Source organism: Leptinotarsa decemlineata, unplaced genomic scaffold, assembly GCF_025532065.1.
Source record: "Leptinotarsa decemlineata unplaced genomic scaffold, Ldec_3_MD MMD2_tig00000026_RagTag_RagTag, whole genome shotgun sequence".
NCBI lineage: Eukaryota > Metazoa > Arthropoda > Insecta > Coleoptera > Chrysomelidae > Leptinotarsa > Leptinotarsa decemlineata.
In genome coordinates this window covers 4348060-4369170 of record NW_027412539.1, presented here as the reverse complement: position 1 = coordinate 4369170, position 21111 = coordinate 4348060, and the positions used below count along the sequence as shown (strand labels likewise).

General features: G+C 34.4%; 1 protein-coding gene across 6 annotated transcripts in view; it reads right to left on the bottom strand.

The window, feature by feature from the left end:
• Nucleotides 1–21111, bottom strand: part of LOC111507980 (uncharacterized) — a 243898-nt gene that overhangs the window by 100267 nt on the left and 122520 nt on the right. Inside the window, exon 2 of one of the 6 annotated variants that reach the window (XM_023163391.2) lies at nt 4782–5017. The exons of the other annotated variants lie outside the window; for them this stretch is intronic. Coding sequence (XP_023019159.2) covers nt 4782–4878 — 97 coding nt within the window. The 5' untranslated portion in view covers nt 4879–5017. The remainder of the gene's footprint in view (nt 1–4781; nt 5018–21111) is intronic. 6 annotated transcript variants of the gene reach the window in all.

The following is a 21111-nucleotide window of genomic DNA, read 5'->3' as shown; positions in this document are numbered from 1 at the left end:
TTAGGCGTGCGCAGCGTTATAGAACAGTGCTTTAAAAAAATGGTTCTGCAGCGCCATCTAGTGGCGAGTTACAGAAAACTGATAGCCTAAAAACATTCTCTATGAAAAATTACTGAGACATGTCAAGTTTCATCACGATCGGTTGAGCGATGTAGAAGTTTATCACTTACCAACCAACCAACCAACATCCATGTTTATATATATCGAGTGGTCCAACGAAAAGTATGCACCTTGCTTTTCTCCTTTTTTTGTAACTCAACGCAAAAATGCTTGGACAGGTCAATTTTGCTTTTGAGGGGGACACATTTTGGATGTATTTTTCTACCTGTGCCTTCAACCCCCTAGCGAGGGGGTGAGTAACAACCCTAAAATTTTAAATGGAAAGTGGGGTCGAGTGATATATAATTTGAAAGAGCACAAAATTCTCTTTCCAATGATACCTAATTTGTTGTATTTACTTGAATAGTTACAAAAAAAGCAAGAACATTTACTCGATATTTTTGGCATTTTTATCACTACTACATTCCTCAATTTCTCTCGTGCGTTTTTTGGTTCAAATAACAACAGCAGATAAGTGTACAAAAAGAATTTAGGCAAACGTTCATTGATTCAGTTTGGTTGCTTTTGAAATTATTTCAACTTTACTATAAAAATGGTTTATTCCATCCCTGAACGAGTTGAAATTGTTAAACTTTATTATCAACATAATAGTTGTGCTAGACTTACTGCTCGCCTCTTTAATAACAGTCATCCCGGGAAAAATGTGAATGATTCGTACGTTGCCAAGTTAGTCCAAAAGTTTGTCGATACCGGATCTGTCTGTAATGTGAAACACCAGCCACGAAAACCGATCAGAAATGAAGCAGTGGAAGTCGCTGTATTAGGACATGTTGAATTGGATCATACTCAAAGTACCCGTCAGCTTGCTGCAGCCTCAGGTGTCTCCCGTTCGTCCATAATACGGATATTAATAGCCTATAAATTTCATCCGTACAAAATTAAATTAGTACAGGAACTCAATGAAGATGATCCTGATAGAATGCTGCAATTTTGTGAACAACTGAGCCAGCTACTAATTGATGATCCGCACTCATCTTGCTTTTCCGATGAGAGTACATTTTTTTTGAATGGAGCTATGAATAGGCATAAATGCCGTTACTGGGATAACAGTAACCCACACTTATTTCGAGAAGTCCATACCCAGTACCCTCAAAAAATCAATGTCTGGTGTGGCATATTAGGTAGTCATATCGTAGGGCAACTTTTTATTCCTGGGAATTTAACTGGTGAGGTCTACCTGAACACGCTTGAAGATACAATTGATCCTCTCATAACAGAAATAATTGAAAATGACCAAAATCATAATGATGATCGGCTTCATTTCTAGCAAGATGGAGCACCTCCCCACTATGTTGCTCCGGTAAGAGAGTTTTAAGATGACCGGTTTCCTGGACAGTGGATTGGAAGGAGAGGCCCCATCGAATGGCCTGCCAGGTCACCTGATTTGTCGCCTTTAGACTTTTTCCTTTGTGGAAACTTGAAAAATAAATGTTTTGCTACGCAGCCCGAGTCCATAGAAGATCTTGCCAACGAATTACAGCAGAGTGCAGAAGTATAACACCTGATATGCTACAGAATGTTAGGAATATATTTGAACAAAATCTGTATTATTGTATGGAAGCAAATGGGTCACATTTTCAGCACTTGGTGAAGTAGGATTCTACTAAGTCAATTACACATTTCAAAGTACTGGGTTGTAGTTGTTTTTCTTCATAATACCTACATGTTTGAGTGAAATACAACAAATTAGGTATCATTGGAAAGATCATTTTGTGCCCTTTCAAATGATATATCACTCGACCCCACTTTCCATTTAAAATTTTAGGGTTGTTACTCCCCCTCGCTAGGGGGTTGAAGGCACAGGTAGAAAAATACATCTAAAATGTGTCCCCCTCAAAAGCAAAATTGACCTGTCCAAGCATTTTTGCGTTAAGTTACAAAAAAAGGAGAAAGGCAAGGTGCATACTTTTCGTTGGACCACTCTGTATGATAAAGTTGCAGCACTAAGCACAGACAAATAAATAAAAATTTTATAAAATCTGTCGTTAATTATATGATTACGTGAAAATTTCAAAAGAGATTATTCAAAGCTTAACTAACAACTTACTTACTGAAAACATATCACAACTAAATTGAAAGAGTATATATCTAGGAGTAGTTTTTTGAAAAAAAAGGTTTTGAGTATATACTTCTCATTCTTTGTATAAAAAAATGTGGGAAACTCCCCCCCGCCAAAGGGAAATCAATTATTCTTGAAATGAAATCTTTACAAAGATGTGTACATCATGCAGAGAGGTATCTTTTAGACACAAACTGGATAAAAAATAGTTTCGGAAAAATAACTTTTATATGAGCTTTGAAACAACAAAAAACAGTTCTTGCTATTCAGTTTGTAATCCAAACAAACGTTATTTATTTATGTTTTATTTATATATTTATGTAATTTATTTATATTACAAATCTAGGGAATAACTAAATTCTGATCGAATTCAAATTGTTTATTCTGTTCTCTTCATTTTTATAAATTCATCTACAATATCTACCTCATCACTTCAAGAGATGATGTTTCTACTTTGTCTCAGATCAATTATTTTTTCGAAAACCTGTGTAATTTTAAGAAAAAAAAAGATTTTTCTGGGATGGTGTAATTTTGAAATTGTACACATTTTTTTTGCAATTTACACAGATATTTTTTATACCTTTTCAGTATATTATGAAGTTATCATAGAAATAACCTATATTGATTGAAAACTTCAAAAGCGAAAGAAACAAATTTCAAATCAAATAATAATTGAACCTCAAATTCTAACAAAATGAAAAACACCCTATTAACTGAAAATTTAAAAAATGGTTAATGAAAATAAATGAAGAAAACCAAGCAAAATCAATATCATACAGGGTTCACACAATATAGTTCCTTGCGATTAAACATGTCAAATAAATCACTCTTTAAATTCATGAAACAATTTATTTTTACATTATATTTCCAAAAGTTTAGGAAAATATCAAATGATTCTGTGATTAACAAAAACTAGTTTTCTGATATAACAATTTACAAATGAATTTGTAAATAAAGAACTAGATGAAAAACGTGCATTTCATTTTTTCTCGAAATCACTAGTCTAAGCATCCATTTGAAAATTGAGTATATACTTATTTACTTAGTATTACCACAGTATTACTTTGTTCATTGACAACTTCATATATAAATTATTTACTTGCTTATTCTATATGTGATTTTTTCGAATGAGAGTAGTTGAAATCAATGTTTCACATTTTATTTTTTGAGTGAATTGAGTCTACAATTAATTCGGCATTGTTCTTCAGGTCACGGGTTGGACATTTCTCATGGAGAAATGCTTATTTTCAACTTGAAAACTTCAACGAGTCTTTAGTAGATGTTATTCAATATCTGTTTATAATACAAAACAGAATCAAGATTACTTCAGAACATACATTTGTTTTTTATCGACCTTTTTTGGGTAATTGTTACCTTCCACAATCTGAAAAATATAAAAATTATAATGGAGAACTTAATACTTCATAAAAAACTGATTTTTTCATCCACAAAAAATGACTTTCGTTGAATATACATTTGTCTAGTTTGCGGATGACACTACGGTACTTTGGCATAATAAAGATCCTTTTATTTTGACTCGCTCTATCCATTCAGATTAAAAAAAAATTTAAAAAACCGTGTGAATCGAATATGCTATCGCTGAATGTTTCTAAAACAAATCTGATAACATTCAAGTGGGACTTAGAATAAGTAATATTAGGTGAACACATGATTGAAAGTAAGCCTGTAACTAAATTTCTTGGTATATTCATTGACAGTCATTTAAAATTTGAAACGCAGATACTGATTTAAAAAAGGAAATTATCTTCTGGTTGCTTTGCCCTAAATGTCATATCTCGTGAACTCTGATTCTCAGCAGCAATAAATGCATACTATTCATTTATGGAGAGTCATCTCCGGTATGGAATTCCTTTCTGGGGTTCAGGTAGCCAGATTTTGATGCAGAGTATATTCATTATCCAAAAAAGAGCTTTGAGAATAATATTCAAATTGAAAAAGCGTGACTCGTGTAGGCCACTGTTCTGCAGAAATAAAATATTAACTATATTTGAAATATTCATTCTAGAGACTTCACAGACATAGAGAAAAATTTTAAAGGCATACAGAAAGGTCTACACGTAGCGATAAAAAACTTGCCCTTCCACTGCCCACATCATCTTTGACCAGGCAGTCTGAAATCTACAGCTTCTACAGTTAGGAAGAGTTTTTTGCATTCAAATTCTAGTCTTTCGGTATATTACGATTTATGTCAAGTAATTTTTGAATTGTGTTGTTTTATTGAAACTTTTTTTTGTTTTTCTTTGGTTATTATTTTCAATCTTGACTGTATTTTTGTGAATACTAAGTATATAGTCTTTAAAAAAACAACATTTTATATATTTTTAACATTTTATGTATTTATAAACATGACACCTTTTGTCGACAAAATGTATTATATTTCAGACAATAAAGATCTATCTATTCTATTATTTCAGAAACTTCAAAACATAAATTCAATTGTACGCTAGTGTTAAACCCAGTATGAATATTTGCAGACAACACACCGAAATTAGACAACACAAAGCAGAGCAAACCATGGCTAGAAACTACAGTCGAAAATAACACAAAAACTATCATCTCTAACTCTACCTCTATTACATACCTATTAACAATCTTCTCCGGAAATTATCCGGCAAGACCCCTATTCGAAGGGGTGCAGCCCCGATGCGGGGTCCTCGACGACGTATTACGTAAAACATGATCCCAATTTAACAATACTTTAGTCTACGGGGAAGGTTACACAAGTCACAAGCACTAGGGGTTAGTCACTACATTAGGTCTTTTATGATAAAAAGGAACCGTTGGTTAGTTTCACCACCACATTGTTTACTGTTACACCTATCGAGTGGAAGTTCATGGTTTCTTTGTAAGTTGAGCATTGCAATGAATTTGAGACTATTCAACGTTTTATGATTCAGCATGCGGTTATCTGATAATTCAGCGAATTACACAACGTTGTCGTACAGGGTATTCTAAATAATACAGAACTGTGGGGAATAATTATATTCATTAGTATCATCAGTCCGAGGGCAATGATAATGAGATAATGTCGCTACAATTTTCAAAAGTACATTGCTTGGTAACGTATGCACGTTGGGTTCAGTTAACTGATGGTATAAACAAAACAAATACTATTGTTTTATTTTTTTTTGGAGTGAATGAAAATGAAAAAATATTTCATTGGGAGTTCGGATCCCCCAGCCTTTTCACTAATCTGACATTTATTTGGCATTTCGTCAAGAATTTGTCCATTCTGATTTTCAACAACTTTTCAAATAATTTTGCCATATTACTGATGAGTGATATGGGCCGTTTCATATATGGGTTTTATGATGGAATGTTTAAAAATATCCGGGAATATACCTAACTGCAAAGATCACATATGAATAAAATGGTTTCAGTTAGATAATCGATAAATTCTATTGATGTCTCAGATTTTCCTCTATCAATACCAGGATACTTTCTGGTTTTTAACTTGAGTATCATTTCCCGTATTTCTCTTTCGTTAATTTTCATCTAAATAGAACTAGTCAACTAAAGTGCGTTTTCTATAACTTCTAGTATATTTTTTATTTTCTATTTAAGTAGCTAATTTTTTGCCAATTTCTGTGTAGTGATCAACAAAATATTCTGCCATCTCTTGTTTGCTTGTCAGCATAATTTTGTCTTCTGTTTCGATTTGCATGAAAGTATCTTTAGAATTAGGTTTATCAATAATTTTTAGAGCCTGCCAAAGTTTGTTGGGGGTATTTTTCAATTTTTTTATTTGATTTTTGTAAACATTTATTTTTGCATTTTTGATTGTCTCATTTAGTTTCTAAATTTTTTATATTGGGTTTGTAAGGGTCCATTGTTCGAATTGACACGCAGTTTTTTGAGCAGCATGTTTTTAGTGTTGATCGATTTTATTAATCCACTTCCTTCCTTTTCATTTTTGAACGTCTATTTTATCACTTTTTTGTGCTTTTCTCAATTTTTTTGTTTAGTGAATATGGTAACCATTTCATTAATATTTTTCTCTTTATAAATATCGTCCCAAGATTATATTTCAAGTTGTTCACAAAATTTCTTTTTGTTAAGGAAGTATGTAGGTATATTTACTATGGATGCTCGAGCTTTGATATTTAGGTTGTGAATTTTTTATCTGTAGTATAATTGGCAAATGATCCGTGATGGATGAATGTATGATTACAGGGACTACAGTGGAATTTTCTAGTTTGTTGTTGATAAATATGTGGTCAATACATATTTTGAAGTTTCTGGTATATTCTCTTATTGCTGATATACGAGTTCAAGATATTCAATACAGTAATCATTGTTATCTAAAATATTGATGTTGATGTCTCCCACGATTATATTTACATCTTCTTTTTTATCGACTTTTTGTTCCAGAAAGTTATTAAGAGAGTTGTTGTATTCATACGGACATGTCGATGGGGATCTGTATATTGCTGTAATATTATGTGATATATTATGTAGAAAGGTCTTCAATACAATACTTTAGATGTTATTTAACTGTTTTATGCCCGTGGAGTAGGTTAAATGATTTTTAATATATATCATGCAAAGTTCATTCATTCATTCTCAAAGTTTTTCAAAACAATTTTCAGTTCATTCATGTTCTTCGCGACACTCTGTATATTAGTGTGAAATAGTCTGAAGTGATCGCATTCCTTATATTTCATAGTAGATGAATTTTATCTCTGATCAAGGATTTCTGTATTTGTGACTTGCCATAAATGTACAACTGTATGTAAAATGGTCAAATAAAGTACTCTACTCTACTATATAATCGTCCACTATTTTAGTTACAAGATTCTGTTCATCAAAATCTTGGATATATGGATCCATATTGAATATTTTCAACCAACAATTAACAATTTGAAGTTGGGTGTTGTATTGTACGGGGTATTGTATGTATAAAACCACATGTACAATAAAGTAATAGTGGAAATATTAGAAATTATGAAAAGGTTATGATAAGTTTTATTTATTTCACAATCTGCAGCATTCCCAATTACCTTGACTTCAGAGGTTACTTTAAAATCAAATTGGTTTCGCTCTATTTCATCGGGTTCCGCAAAAGTATGTTCCTTCCGTGGGGTTCGGGTTGAAGGGGCACTATTTGCTTTTTTTGTTACTTTAAAGTTCTGTTCAATATATTCCAAATCTTCCAGTTGTTTTGCTTCGTAGGCAACTTCGTCTATATCCAATTTATTATTTGTTATGTATGCTTTTGGGTGATGACTGCACCCACTCATCACACGAAGACGATTGTGGATACTAACAATCGAAACGTCGTGAAGTAACTTGGCTTGGAATCTCTTAAATATTTATTTATATTTTATTGTTCAATTGTTCTATTTTTACTTGTATTTCATTTTCATTTTAGGTTTTTTTGCTTAATACAATTAATATTTTCAGTTATTCATTTTTAATCCTTTAGCAGTTCTTTCAGGGATTTCAAATCATTTTATATAATATCAGACAATGAACGTCCGAACTTATGAAATTCATTCCCCATGCTGTTCAACTAATTCACGTTACTCGTTCACGTTCACGTTATTCAGAATCATGTTCGCAAAATTCTTTTCATAATATACTAGTACTATGTTGCTGTATCGCTGCTGTTCCAATGTTTTGACAGAATCCGAATCAACGAACTTAGGCGTGCGCAGCGTTATAGAACAGTCCTTTCAAAGAATTGTTCTACAGCGCCATCTAGTGGCGAGTTACAGAAAAATTGATAGCCTAAAAACCTTCTCTATGAAAATTTACTTATAACATGTCAAGTTTCATCACGATCGGTTGAGCGATGTAGAAGTTTATCACTTACCAACCAACCAACCAACCAACAAACATCCATTTTTATATATATGATTTGAAAATGAATCTACTATTTACTTTATTTTGGGGCAACTTATTCTCTCATACTCTTATATCTTAACAACACAAAAAACTATTAGAATAATTTTTTACAAAGAAAGTTTTTGGCTTTCTACTACTTTATCTTGATAAAAAAAATGTGGGAATCTTACAAATCGCTTCTCTTGTATGATACAGTAATTTTTTTAACGAAACTTTTAAAAGGCTATTGATGTAATATATTTTGAGTAATCTTTTCAGTATATGAAGAAATATGGAAATTCCGATATTCGAATATGAAAAACCCTCTCAGTGTAGAACTCAAATGTAAGGTCCTAAAAAAGGTCACTCTGTATAACGTTTAGGTATTTACCAAGAATACATTCATTCCCCTTCGAGGGGTCCGTAAACGTAGGGTCGATGATTGAAGAGGCCGCCTTCTAATTTGCACACATTTGAACGTGGCGATTAATTGCTAAGAGAAGGTCTGACAGAGTTGCGAAGTTTCATCAGGAAAAACCTATGTCTGTTTATTAGAAAGACACTACAATTACAGTCTGGAAAAGAATGGGAGAGAATCCAAATACAGTGTGGTCCACTTGAGTGGACAGACAGAACTGTTTTTATTCATTGCACATTCATCAAAATTTGAATGCCGTCAATAGTTAATAGATACATGTTTGATAACTACTCGTATTGTATATGCACTCATAGTTTATAGCTACAAGTCAAACAGCTCTAGAATAGGCCCAAAAATATTGTTACATTTTTCTCGTGGGTTGACCAATAATTGACTGCACTAAATAATCAAACTAAACTTTAACTACAACAAACACTTCAACTAAAACTTCAACTATTATTTGAATGTCTATGACCTTACTAGATCACTTTGCGTACCGTACTGTAACTTCCACTTGACTGTGTCGATATGCTCGAGGCTATATCGTAATCGAATGCAGTTGTATTTCCATAATCCATAACATGATCTGAAGAGATAACATGTTGAGCCAGTCCACAAGAACGTTTGTTGAGCCGAAGTTCCGTCGAAATCGGCAGCATTATTCTCGCTGCTTCTAGAGCGGCACGGAACATCGTACTTTCGCGTGCTATTAGCTACGTAACGATTGGTTTATAGCTACCAGTGGCAACCGGCGTTATTTTCTTTAAGGCATGATTTACAACAGTAATGAAATCATTAAAAATAGTCTTTTATTCAGAACAATACAAGTTATGCTCAAATACTTAAATTGAGATTTGGTATTTGAGTATTGTATCTATTTAATTTTAAACAACTTTCCGAAATAACGTTTAGTTCAATTTTTCTCATCAGAGCTGTTGTTCTTGCCTGATTTTTGACTTGTATATATTTGATGATGATGGTGATGTGACTGTATGAATTTAGGATAGCATGTAAGTTTCTTACTATGAATATATTCTTAGTACGTGAACTGTTCGGGTTTGTCATTTTTTATATTGGAATGCTTTTCTCGAACAATGCATGGCTTTTGAATTACGATAATGACCTGCTCACGCGTCATTGCTTGTAATTTTTTCGCCAAAAACAAACCGTGATCATGCCTCAGCCACCGTATTCACCAGATTTGGCTCCCTGCGACTGTAATTTACGACGATTGAGGAGGTGAAGAGCGAATCGCTGAGAAAGCTCAAGGACATACCAAAAAGTGCGTATCAAATTGCTTAGAGGGTTGTATCATAAATGAGGTGGACTACTCCGGAGGAAACAAAACAGAAATTGAGGGATTAATAAATATATTTTGAGAAAAATTAAAATTCACCTTATTTTTCAACAACAAGCGTATTTCATTATAATAATCTTTTTTTTAACATACTATATTAATCTTTTATATAACTCACCAATATTTTACGTATATACCGCAATTGCAATTGTGAATTCGTAAGGGATTCTGTCAAAAATAATGCCTTTATATCATGCACCCCTGCAGTGCATTTCAATGAGATATATATATATATATATATATATATATATATATATATATATATATATATATATATATATATGTTTTTTATTGTAATGATTGTATATGTATTTGATATGTATTTTATTGTATATTCTGAAAATTGTTTTGCTTCCAATCCCATCCTTACTCATAAGCAATTTGCAGAACCGAGTTCAGAAGAATACGTCCAGTAATGTGAAAAGACAATTCATAGCTTCTGCATCAGATAATGCACCTGCTGACTCGTCATTTCTTGTTTGTGATTTTTTGGCCGAAAACAACACCTTTATAATGCCCCATCCACTGTATTGACCAGATTTGCCCCCTGCCCCAAGGATAGTGCTAGGCCACGGATAGTGCACCAAAATTCTTTTCAATTAATCTCACTGTGAACCGCCTTCGCGATTGCTTCAACTTGATTGTTTGTTCTAATGGTTGTTATCTCCTCCACACAAAAACGTTGCGTTACTCATTAAATTTTCACTTAACTATAAATGTGTTTCACTGAAAATGTACAGCACGATATCAAAAATATGAATTATGTGACGACACTGCCTTTGAGTACTTTGGTAACCCACATTCCGAACCTAAAATGGCATTGTTCAATTAATTTACAAACAATATCGTTAAGAACTTTTGATACCGATGACAATGTACATTCCAGTTTAATATCATTATTGTTCATTCTTTTTTAATAGCGGAATTCATGAACTCTTTTACTTACTACAAAAACAAGGAGAATAAAATACAAAAATACAGTGTGTCAGTTTTAAAAGAAAATATTTTGCAGAAGTGAAAACGATATCAATAAATCTGTCAAAATCTGTTTTTCTGTTGACCAGCGTTCGCCCCCTACGAACGACAACTTTCAGAAGTCAAAACCCATGCGAGAGCTAAGGATCAATGCGGTCTAACCTTTTAACGTGTGATTCATAACAAGGGTTGGACGATAGGGGTGAAAATCGAATTCCCGGAGATTCATATTAGATGATATTAGAGATAATATTGGAGATGGTTTTTCAATTATATTTCACGGATGAGACGTTGGAACTCACACTTTTGAACAGGGGTTGGTGGATGGGGGTTAAGAGCATCGAGGTTCGCTCAAATCCTATTTTGATTCCTCCAACCTTATAGCGAAATGCGCGTAGCATCCTTTTCAAATTATTTATTGTCCTGGGCAATTTTTAAATATAACATTCACTACATAAGACATCCATTCACCAACATACATTAAATGTTCCTAAAATGAATAAAACTATAGGACAAAGATGCCATGTGTGTTTTGGGCCCAGGGTTATATAATCTCCCTAGTCACATGGTTTATGTATAAATTTAGTCTTTTGGTAACCCTGTGATTCAATACCGTGGAATAATCTTCAACTCCTTCATATCCGTTGAGGATTTGAAACCAAAATAGTGGTGGTATATTATATATTAAATGAAAAAATTCAATAAAAAAAATTGAATTGAATTGAGATTGATTTGATTTGAAATTGAATTGAAATTGAATTTGAGTTGAAATTGAATTGAAATTGAATTGATTTGAAATTGAATATTTGATTCGTTCTTATACTTCAACTGCATGATACTATATGAAACAATTCCTTATAAAATTTCGATGGTATGTAGAAATATCTAGGTTAGCCTAATACTGAATGTTCCTGTTCACCACAAAACTTCATCAATTGACCTCAACAGCTGGTTCGTTCGTGATAAAGTAGGGTGAACTGTAAAGTTAGCATTTTCAATCAATGTATACAGAATCACCCGAATAGTGTTCGAGACGAATAGTGACGAAGAAATTGTATACGAATATACCTATACTAATTGAACTTAGAATACATTACAATGACATTTTGAATACATATATGAAGAATAATACATTATTGACCATTATAATATACTTTTCCAGCTATCGCAGGATATCTTTCATATTCTTTAATCAAATTGAAATAATAAAAACTGCAGAAGATGTAACGTTTGTATGACGTCACTGCCCCTTTTTAATATCTCAAGGCTAAAAAACATTTGTAGAATTTGACATATGTGCCTTCATACATGAGTAAGAGTGATACTAAAAGTTTTCTCCACTGAGGCAGTTAATTGACTCTAGCCTGTTCATTGGTTCAAAAATGCTTGGGTGAATTTAACCAAGAATTAAGCTACTATTTGGAGCATTCTGCAGCATATTCTTGAAAAGAAAGCATGTCTTGTGACAACTTCCAAGCTACGTTTGTTTTGAATCATTCAGTGAATATACAATGTCGTTTCTTGGACGAAATCCCATGCTTTTTCTTATAAAGCTTCATTTTGCAAAATTTCAGACTTCGAAGCGGATCTTTGTGGAACACCTAACCTAATTTATGATACAAATTGACGTCATGTATAAAGCGCGCTTCACTTGGACTTCTTGCGCTTCTTTGGCACATTGGTGGATTCAGAGAGCATGAAGTCGGGATTCCGTGAAATTTATAACAAAGAAAAAACAAAGATGATGCCAAGAGGGCACTAAGCCGTATTTTCAAAAATAAAAGTCGCATCGTCACGTGCAGCAGGTCAAATTGAAAGAAAATGAAAGTAGAATTCATCAACAGAGAAAAAACACTGGGATCACGTGACTAACAAGGGGTCTCAGGGGTAAAGCCCTAAGGAAGCTTCGCCCCTTCACTTGGGTGTTCCACAAGGTTCCGATTGGAGGTCTGACATTTTGCAAAATTAGGCACCGTAAGAAAAAACACGGGGTTTTGTCCCATAAACGGCATTGTATATTTACTTCATTTATTAGGACCAGAGTGCTTGTGTAGAGGTATTTTTGTGAATTGAACGTTTTATTCAATTCTTTTTTACATACATATAAATAGTGTCAGTTTCAAAACTGAGAGCACAACTTAAGCAAATATTGAATGGTACATCACAGTATCAATCATAAGCATATCATAAGATTCGAAATCAATTAGAAAAAAAAAAAAACAAAAATAAAAAAATCTATTCACTATGTTTCGTTTCTGGAAAGACAAATCAATGCTACTAAAAATTGACAAATTCAATTTCTTTAACCGATCTGCAAAACAATTTTTGGAATTTTACAAATTGTGATTTTTTCTACGCCAAACTGAGCAAGAGACAAATATCTTCACCAATTTTTTGAAAAATGTTCTGCTTTTGGTGCGCTCAAAATATAAGAAGATATAATTTGAAGAGGTAATGCATGATTGTTCATTTGAATAGAAATAACGAAATAACTTTCACTTAAAAAGAAGTGAATAACCTTTTGCTTGTGTAGGCAATGAAATAGCTGATATTATATTGACCCAAAACCAGCCGTGGGAATACCAAAGTGTATGAAACGAGACCAGATCAAGAAAACGCAAAGGATACAGGAACATCTTCATGAGGGGGCCATATGAAAAAAAAAAGAGGGAACTGTTGCAACCCAGCAGAAATCGGCTCAAAATAAGTATATAACTACTCACTGAACATTGTTAGTTTAGGGGAGACCTGAACAAAATGGGGCAAATTGAAAAGGATATGGACAATCCAAAGTAGGTCCAGAAAAATATGACAACTTACTTGTACAAACTAGTACAGGAAATAAACTTGTTGGAATGGATATCATGAAAAGATAGAAGGAAGATTTTTGCAAAAGCCTATGAAGCTGTACGGTAGTTTTCAGAAACCCGGAAGACATGAACAAGTCAAGCGGCTTCTAAGTAGAAAAAAACCCTCACATACATTTGGAAAAGTACACGGATAAAGAAAATTCCAGAACCAAGTATTGACCTTTGAGAAATAATTTATATCATGCCGCGAAAAGTTTTTTTGTTTTTAAACGATGCCAGTGCTAGGAATCGCACGTTAAAAGGAAAGACCTCGTTGATCCTCAGTTCGCCCACATTTCTACTTTTAATGGTTGTCGTTCATAGGACAGCTGTAAACGGAAAAAAGTTGTTATTCACGGAGAATCTTAAATTCGAGAATATAAACGGAAGAGAAAAAACTTTCTTCCTTTATTTTATAGTTGGTTATAATTCTTCATATATTCAACGCAATCTATTCTCTTATTTGTAAGGTTAATAAAACTCAATTTCAATGTTCGTATTTTAGTTGTTTCAGATGTTGAATCTATTATTTTCTAAACATTCTAAAACATTGAATTTCCAAATTTTATCTTCCTAATGAAACACGTCGTAGTCATGATTGAACCAATGTTCTTCTGCTAGAAGATGGTTTGCAAATGCGGAATTGGTCTTTCCATTCGAAAAACTACTTCTGTGTTCTTCAATTCTTAGGAAAAATGTTCGCTCAGTTTGGCCAATATACAGTTTTGGGCCAAACCAAGTTCCAGAATTTTGGGCAAGAATGTGTCTTTTTATCAAGAGGTCTTGCAAGTTTGGCGTTAGGCTCGAAGAAATATGTTTATTGTAATGAGTTGGTAAAATGTATTTGCTTGCGTTAGGGTTCATTATTGATTCAGCCTTGAATTAAGGTACACATTTTTAACATTGATTGGGTAGGTGAATCTGTAGAGTAGGAAAGGTGAGTGTAGGCGGCCCACAGCTCCCCAGTAATGGTTCCACGGCGCCCGAGGCCGCCGCGGCGCACACTTTCAGAAACACTGGTGTAGGCCAACAGCACTTAGGCCACATGTGACCCATTTTACATCCCCCTAAAGAGTTGTCCTCCTAGATCATCGTTCATCCTGTCCTTTCCAGGAAGGTGGACAGGTCTCTGGAGACATCTCCTTTATATCGGCAGGTGTAGGCCAAGACTCGTCGAACACACACTCTCTTATTGACGATAACATCTTCCTGTTCACAAATCCTACATAGAGCTGTGTCCACTAGCCCCATAATTATTGTGGAGGTGTTTTCTTAGTGGTCAGTCAGAAATCCTACTATTAGGCGTAGATTTTTTCATCGTCAGATATTTCTTCGGCGCCAGTTTCCCAGGGTCGCCAAGGGTGATCCTGGCAATATTTGATTTCATCCCATCTCTTCAGGGATTGAGCATGGGTGTGACGTTTGGCTAGTTCCTCAATTGTCGAAGTCATCAGGACGTAGATGACACTGGGTCCTAAAATTCTTAGTCCAGTCGCTTCCTTGGCTAAGAGTCGCCAATGCGATTACCTTTACTCCTGTCGTGCCCTTCAATACACCTCAGGGCAATGTTATTATCTAGCGAGGCTCTGGCTAAATCTTGGTAGCACTCTAGAACTAGCCCTGAGGCAACAAGTTGCCTGTTCAAGGCTAATAGGGCTTGTTTGTTATCAGTGCAGATTGTTATGTTTCTGCCAGGTTTTTTGGGTAGGTGAAATTCATGTACTTCAAATTGTAAAAATATTTATAATAAAGCATTGAATAGCTAGATTTTAGTTAGTATAGAGACGCCTGAAGAAGCTACTGCATAGCGAAACACATGTTGGGTTTTTGTAAATCGCAACATGTACCGCCTGGTATATATCTTCATAAGGTACTTTCACTTAACCGCGCAGAATTACTCATACGGCATACAAACCGAATAATTCCGAGGAACAATAGCACTAACCGAAAGCTTATTCAAATGGAGAAATATTTTTCGCAAGGCCAAGGACCTCGCGAACCAGTCTCACTTACCGCGCACGTATGTAGGCGTCTTGCAATGAATTATTTTGCCTTATTTAAACATTGATTATTCTTAATTTAGCAATTTTATTACGGCGACATGAAGCGAGGCGCCAGACGATGTACCTGGCCATTTGTTCTTGTTCTGCTGGCACTTGAAGCTCGCGAGAGGCCTTGTAACTCTTTTTTCATTACATCGCTACGGCCTGGCAATGCCTTTTGTCTATTGTATGCGATTGCGAGAGGAGATTCTGGAAATAGATGCTAATGCGTGATGTTTGTGTCTTGTTAGCGAAAGGTCTTACAAGATAGGCGTTGGGCTCGAAGTTTGTGAGGTGACGCCTAGTACTAAAATAATCGTATATACTTATACAGTATCATCCTCAAAATATGCACCGTATGTTAAACTTATTTATAAGAGGTATTTCGAAAAAAATGTATTTCCAGTAAGAGTTTGTGCAACCTATAAAACTTAACATGCACCAACAAAATATAGTAAAATACTCGTTATATACGAAGAGCCTTGTATATTATAGAGATTGGTTCTGAGAAGGTAATTAGTCAAGTGTCTTTTATCGAATCATCAAAAGTTTGTCTCTTTCATATACTCTACTAGCAAACGGCCCTAGCTCCGCACGGGTGCAATGCTAATACTAAATATAAATTCACTCACCAGAAATTTAAGAGCATAGAGAAACAGTGATGAAAAGATAATTTTGTTTTATGAACGGTCTTTTTTCCCGGGACCGTCGCCCCAGTTGGAATATTAGAAAATCCTTTCTCATTGCTCATCTACAACATATAGCAGTACGGTAAAACGTGATAAAAAGGTAACTTTATTTTATGAACGCGCTTTTCCCACGCGGCTAGCGCCCCAGTTGGGGGCACGGAGAAACCATGATGAAAAGGTAACTTCTTTTATGAACGCTACTTTTTTTCCCGTACCTGGCGTCTTAGTTGAAATATTTAAAAATCTTTTCACATTGCACATCTACAACATAAAACGAAATTACATACAAAATTTCAGCCTTCAAAAATATAGCGATACGGAGAAACAGCGATGAAAAGGTAACTTTCATATATAAACGCGCCTCTTTTATCTCCAGTGGGGAAGCCCAGGTTGGAACATACACCATAAAACGAACCTACATACAAAATTTCAGTCTCCGATAATATAGCAGTACGGAGAAACAGTTATGAAAAGGTAAGTTTATTTTATGAACGCTCCTTTTTTCCCGCGGCTGGCTTCTCAGTTGGAATATTTAAAAATCTTTTTTATTGCACACCTACAACATAAAACGAAACTACATACAAAATTTCAGCCTTCAAAAATATAGCGGTACGGAGAAACGGTGATGGAAAGGTAATTTTCATATGTAAACGCGCCCCTTTTATTCCCAGTGGGGGAGCCTCGGTTGGAATATTTGAAAATCCTTCCTTATTGTACATCTACAACATAAAACGAACCTACATACAAAATTTCAGTCTCCGATAATATGGCGGTGCGGAAAAACAGTTATGAAAAGGTAACTTTATTTTATGACCGCTCCTTTTTCCCCGCGGCTGGCTCCTCAGTTGGAATATTTAAAAATCTTTTCTTATTGCACACCTACAACATAAAAAGAAACATACAAAATTTCAGCCTTCAAAAATATAGTGGTACGGAGAAACAGCGATGAAAAGGTAATTTTCATATGTAAACGCAGTGGGGAAGCCCCGGTTGGAATATTTGAAAATTCTTTCCTATTGGACATCTACAATATTAAATGAAACTACATACGAAATTTCAGCCTTCAAAAATATAGCGGTACGGAGAAACAGCGATGAAAAGGTAATTTTCATATGTATCCCCAGTGGGGAAGCCCCGGTTTTAATAATTGAAAATCATTTTTTATTGTACATCTACAACGCACCCCTTTTATCCCCATTGGGGAAGCCCCGGTTTTAATAATTGAAAATCCTTTTTTATTGTACATCTACAACATAAAACGAACCTACATACAAAATTTCAGCCTTCAAAAATATAGCGGTACGGAGAAACGGCGATGGAAAGGTAATTTTCATATGTAAACACGCTCCTTTTATCCCCAGTGGGGAAGCCCCGGTTTTAATAATTGAAAATCCTTTTTTATTGTACATCTACAACATAAAACGAACCTACATACAAAATTTCAGCCTCCGATAATATAGCTTCCTAGGACTTTCGTTCTTGTGATTTACTATTTGTATTAAAGTAGTTGTTTCGAAAAAATGTTTTCTTTCAGATTGTGTCTGAAAGAGATGTTGAAATTATTTGCTTTCTTCTTTGGAAGCGGTACTTTGGTGTTAAAGTTTGAAAACACTTTTTTCTATACATATCTTCAATTATCTCATATGATTAACCCCAACCTCAATGGAAAGGGGCCTTCACAGATCGAAATAATATTTTGTTCCTCAATTTATCAATTTCTTGGAAAGTTTTTATATTTCAACAAAAGAGACCAAAAAGTATTTTCAAAATATTGATCTCTGGAGAATATTACATTGTTTGAATTCGATAGAATATAAACATTCAATTTCAGTAAATGTATAGGAATTTCACGTTACAAAATATCGTTTTGTAAAGTTTACCTGAGAATGGTTTAATAAACCGAAACTGGTCGATCAAATAAAAGTCTTAGCAAACATTAGACGGAAATATTTTCTCTATACTATACAAACATCATGCATTTTTGTCGTTTGAAAATACATAAATTATTTATATACCTTTACAAGAAAATCAAAATTTTAGGTTTCTTTCACTTTTATGGAATCCATTATTTGATGTGAGAATACCGTTCAAATAGTTGTTTCCATTCACTCTCCATACCCTTTTCATTACTTTATTTAACAGTCTCATATTCTATTCGCACGACTGATTGTCCTCAGATTGCCATGCTGAATACAGATTTGTTCTGACCTTATAATAATCCAAGCAAATCAATTATGTGCGACAAATGCGAGAAAGCCAGTGAGATTGAGTGATTTCTGCTACTTTTTCATTTCTCACCTTTAGTGGCAACTTTCATTTTTATTACCTAGATTGTTGCTTTGAATTACACGAGATTTTACTTATTATTGAAGCACTTCTACAATAGCAACTAGCAATAAACCGATGTGAATGTTATTACACATTATTTTATTATTGTGGATGTGAAATTCGTATTACAGGTTATTTTATGTTGTGAAAAGTCCAAAGATACCAAATGTTTGATATTGAAGGAGTATGGAAATTTCTTCAATGGAGATGGATTGCCTTTAAAAGAATAAATAGTGAATCAAAAAGAGATAAATGAATATAACAATAAAATATAAGGTGTTTTCAAAAGTTTTGTCCATTTCAAAATCAAGTGTTCACGAATTTAATTCCTGTTTTTTTTTCAGCTCATTACTATATGATGTCGTTAACCGATTTTCGGCTAATTTTTTTATCTACGAATTAAAACTGAACCAAAGCAGTGTGAAAAAAGCCCACTATCATTTGGCAATGATAGTGTCTCGAAGATGAACCCTAAAGTAATATAGGGGAAGGATTTGATGACCTTGGTGGAGACTGACCCTTCACAAATGGTGCGTGGGATGGCGGAAGAACTTGGTGTCAGCTCCCATATGATTCTTGCTAATTTAAAACGTCTGGAAAGGCCAATAAGTTCGAAAAGTGGGTGCCCCACGATTTGAACAACTGACAGATATGGTCACGTTTCGGGATCTGTTCTTCTTTGCTTTTGGGCAACCAAAACGACTCTTTTTTGTATCGGATCGTCACGAGTGATGAAAAGTGGATCCTCTAGAACAGATGACATTCAGAACAGTGTTGGACACCGATGAGCCACTGAGGCACTTCGCAAAGGCCAAAACCCACCAAAGAGACCATGGTTACCGAATGGTGGTCAGCGGCTGGTGTAATTCACTATAACTTTCTACAACCGGGCCAAATCATCACAGCAGAGTCCTATTGTGAGGAAATCGACGAAGTATACCGTGAATTCAGCAGTAGCAGCTGGCATTGCAGCAGAAGAGGCTGCGCTGTTCAATCGAGTGAATATAAGGTATGTTTTGGTTCTACGAAATTAAGGTTCTAGCACGTCAGGATCATGCGCAGTTGATATAGAACGTTCTGGTTTATTGAGGATGAGTTCGGATTAATGAATCCTCTGTTCTGGTTTCGACTGCGAAATGATTCTAAACTGTCTTGAACGGTCCCGAATCGTTCTTGCTCTCGAGGCTGAACTGTTGAGAACTGTTCCCGTTGCTCATGCGCATTCATGTGGAAATTTGTTTGAGCTATTTTCTAGGATGTTTTTTTTATTTATTTGATTTAAATGATTGATGATTGAGGTGAAATAACATTTGAACTGACTACAAGGATACGCTACATAACAAAATAGACATGATTAACGGTATCTTCCCGTCTTCATCTCTTCATATATACGATAAGTGGCACAGTGGTCTCCTCAAAATGCGTTCTGGTTTAACCAAGTGTCCCGGACTATTTTAGACTGTTTGGAGATTTTTTGTTTGTACGCATCATGTTTTGCGCAGTTTCCAAACATTTTCGTATGTTAGAACCAGAACAAAGCTAATGAAACAAATGGTTCAATTATCATTTCCATACAGTTGAAGCAAGCAAAAACAATTGAGATTATTGAAACTTAATAACGGAGAAGTAGTGGAGACTATACAAGAAACCAAAAAAAAAAAGTAAAAAATCGAGTATAAAATGGTTGTAGTATAAAAAATTGCAATTTTAATGGAAGAAGTATTGTAGTGTATAAGAGCGGATTCAGCAAGTCGTTCTGGGAAGGTTCAGCAAATCGTTTTTTTTTGGCAACCAAGCATTGAGCATTGACAACAGTAACCATACTAAAAATTTTGGAGATAGACGAATGGACCTTGACCGTTTTCCCATTAGTTTTTTTTCTGTGAGCCTCAAGGTCTGACGAAAATTAAATTATATTCCAATTATAAACCACTGTGTATATTTGTAGGAAAACATTTATTTTTTCATATAGAGAATGAGAGGGACACAGGATAAAAATTAAATTCGTCTTAAAGATGGATGGATCAGTGGTAGTATGTCCCACTCATGATTCAAAGATCAAAAGTTCGAATTCATCTTCGACCAAATATTCTTCTGGCAGAAAGTAGATTGATTTTGCAACGTTATATGGCTGATAGGACTGCGAATAGCCATAATGCGTCTTAGGTGACTCAGGGAATTATTAACATAACCTAACACAACCTAACACATAACAGAACACGAATCTAATGATCACAGTATTCGATGAAATACATCTAAAACAATACAGTATTCAAATAATTTCCTACATCAATTGTAAAATGGAAAATTTTTCCAAAATATCTTCGATTAATTCTCAAATGAGTGGATTCATTATTGTCCGAACATTTCCAAAGTCGACTTGGATATTTTCTGGAAGGGAAGATACTCTTATGTTACTCACTGTAT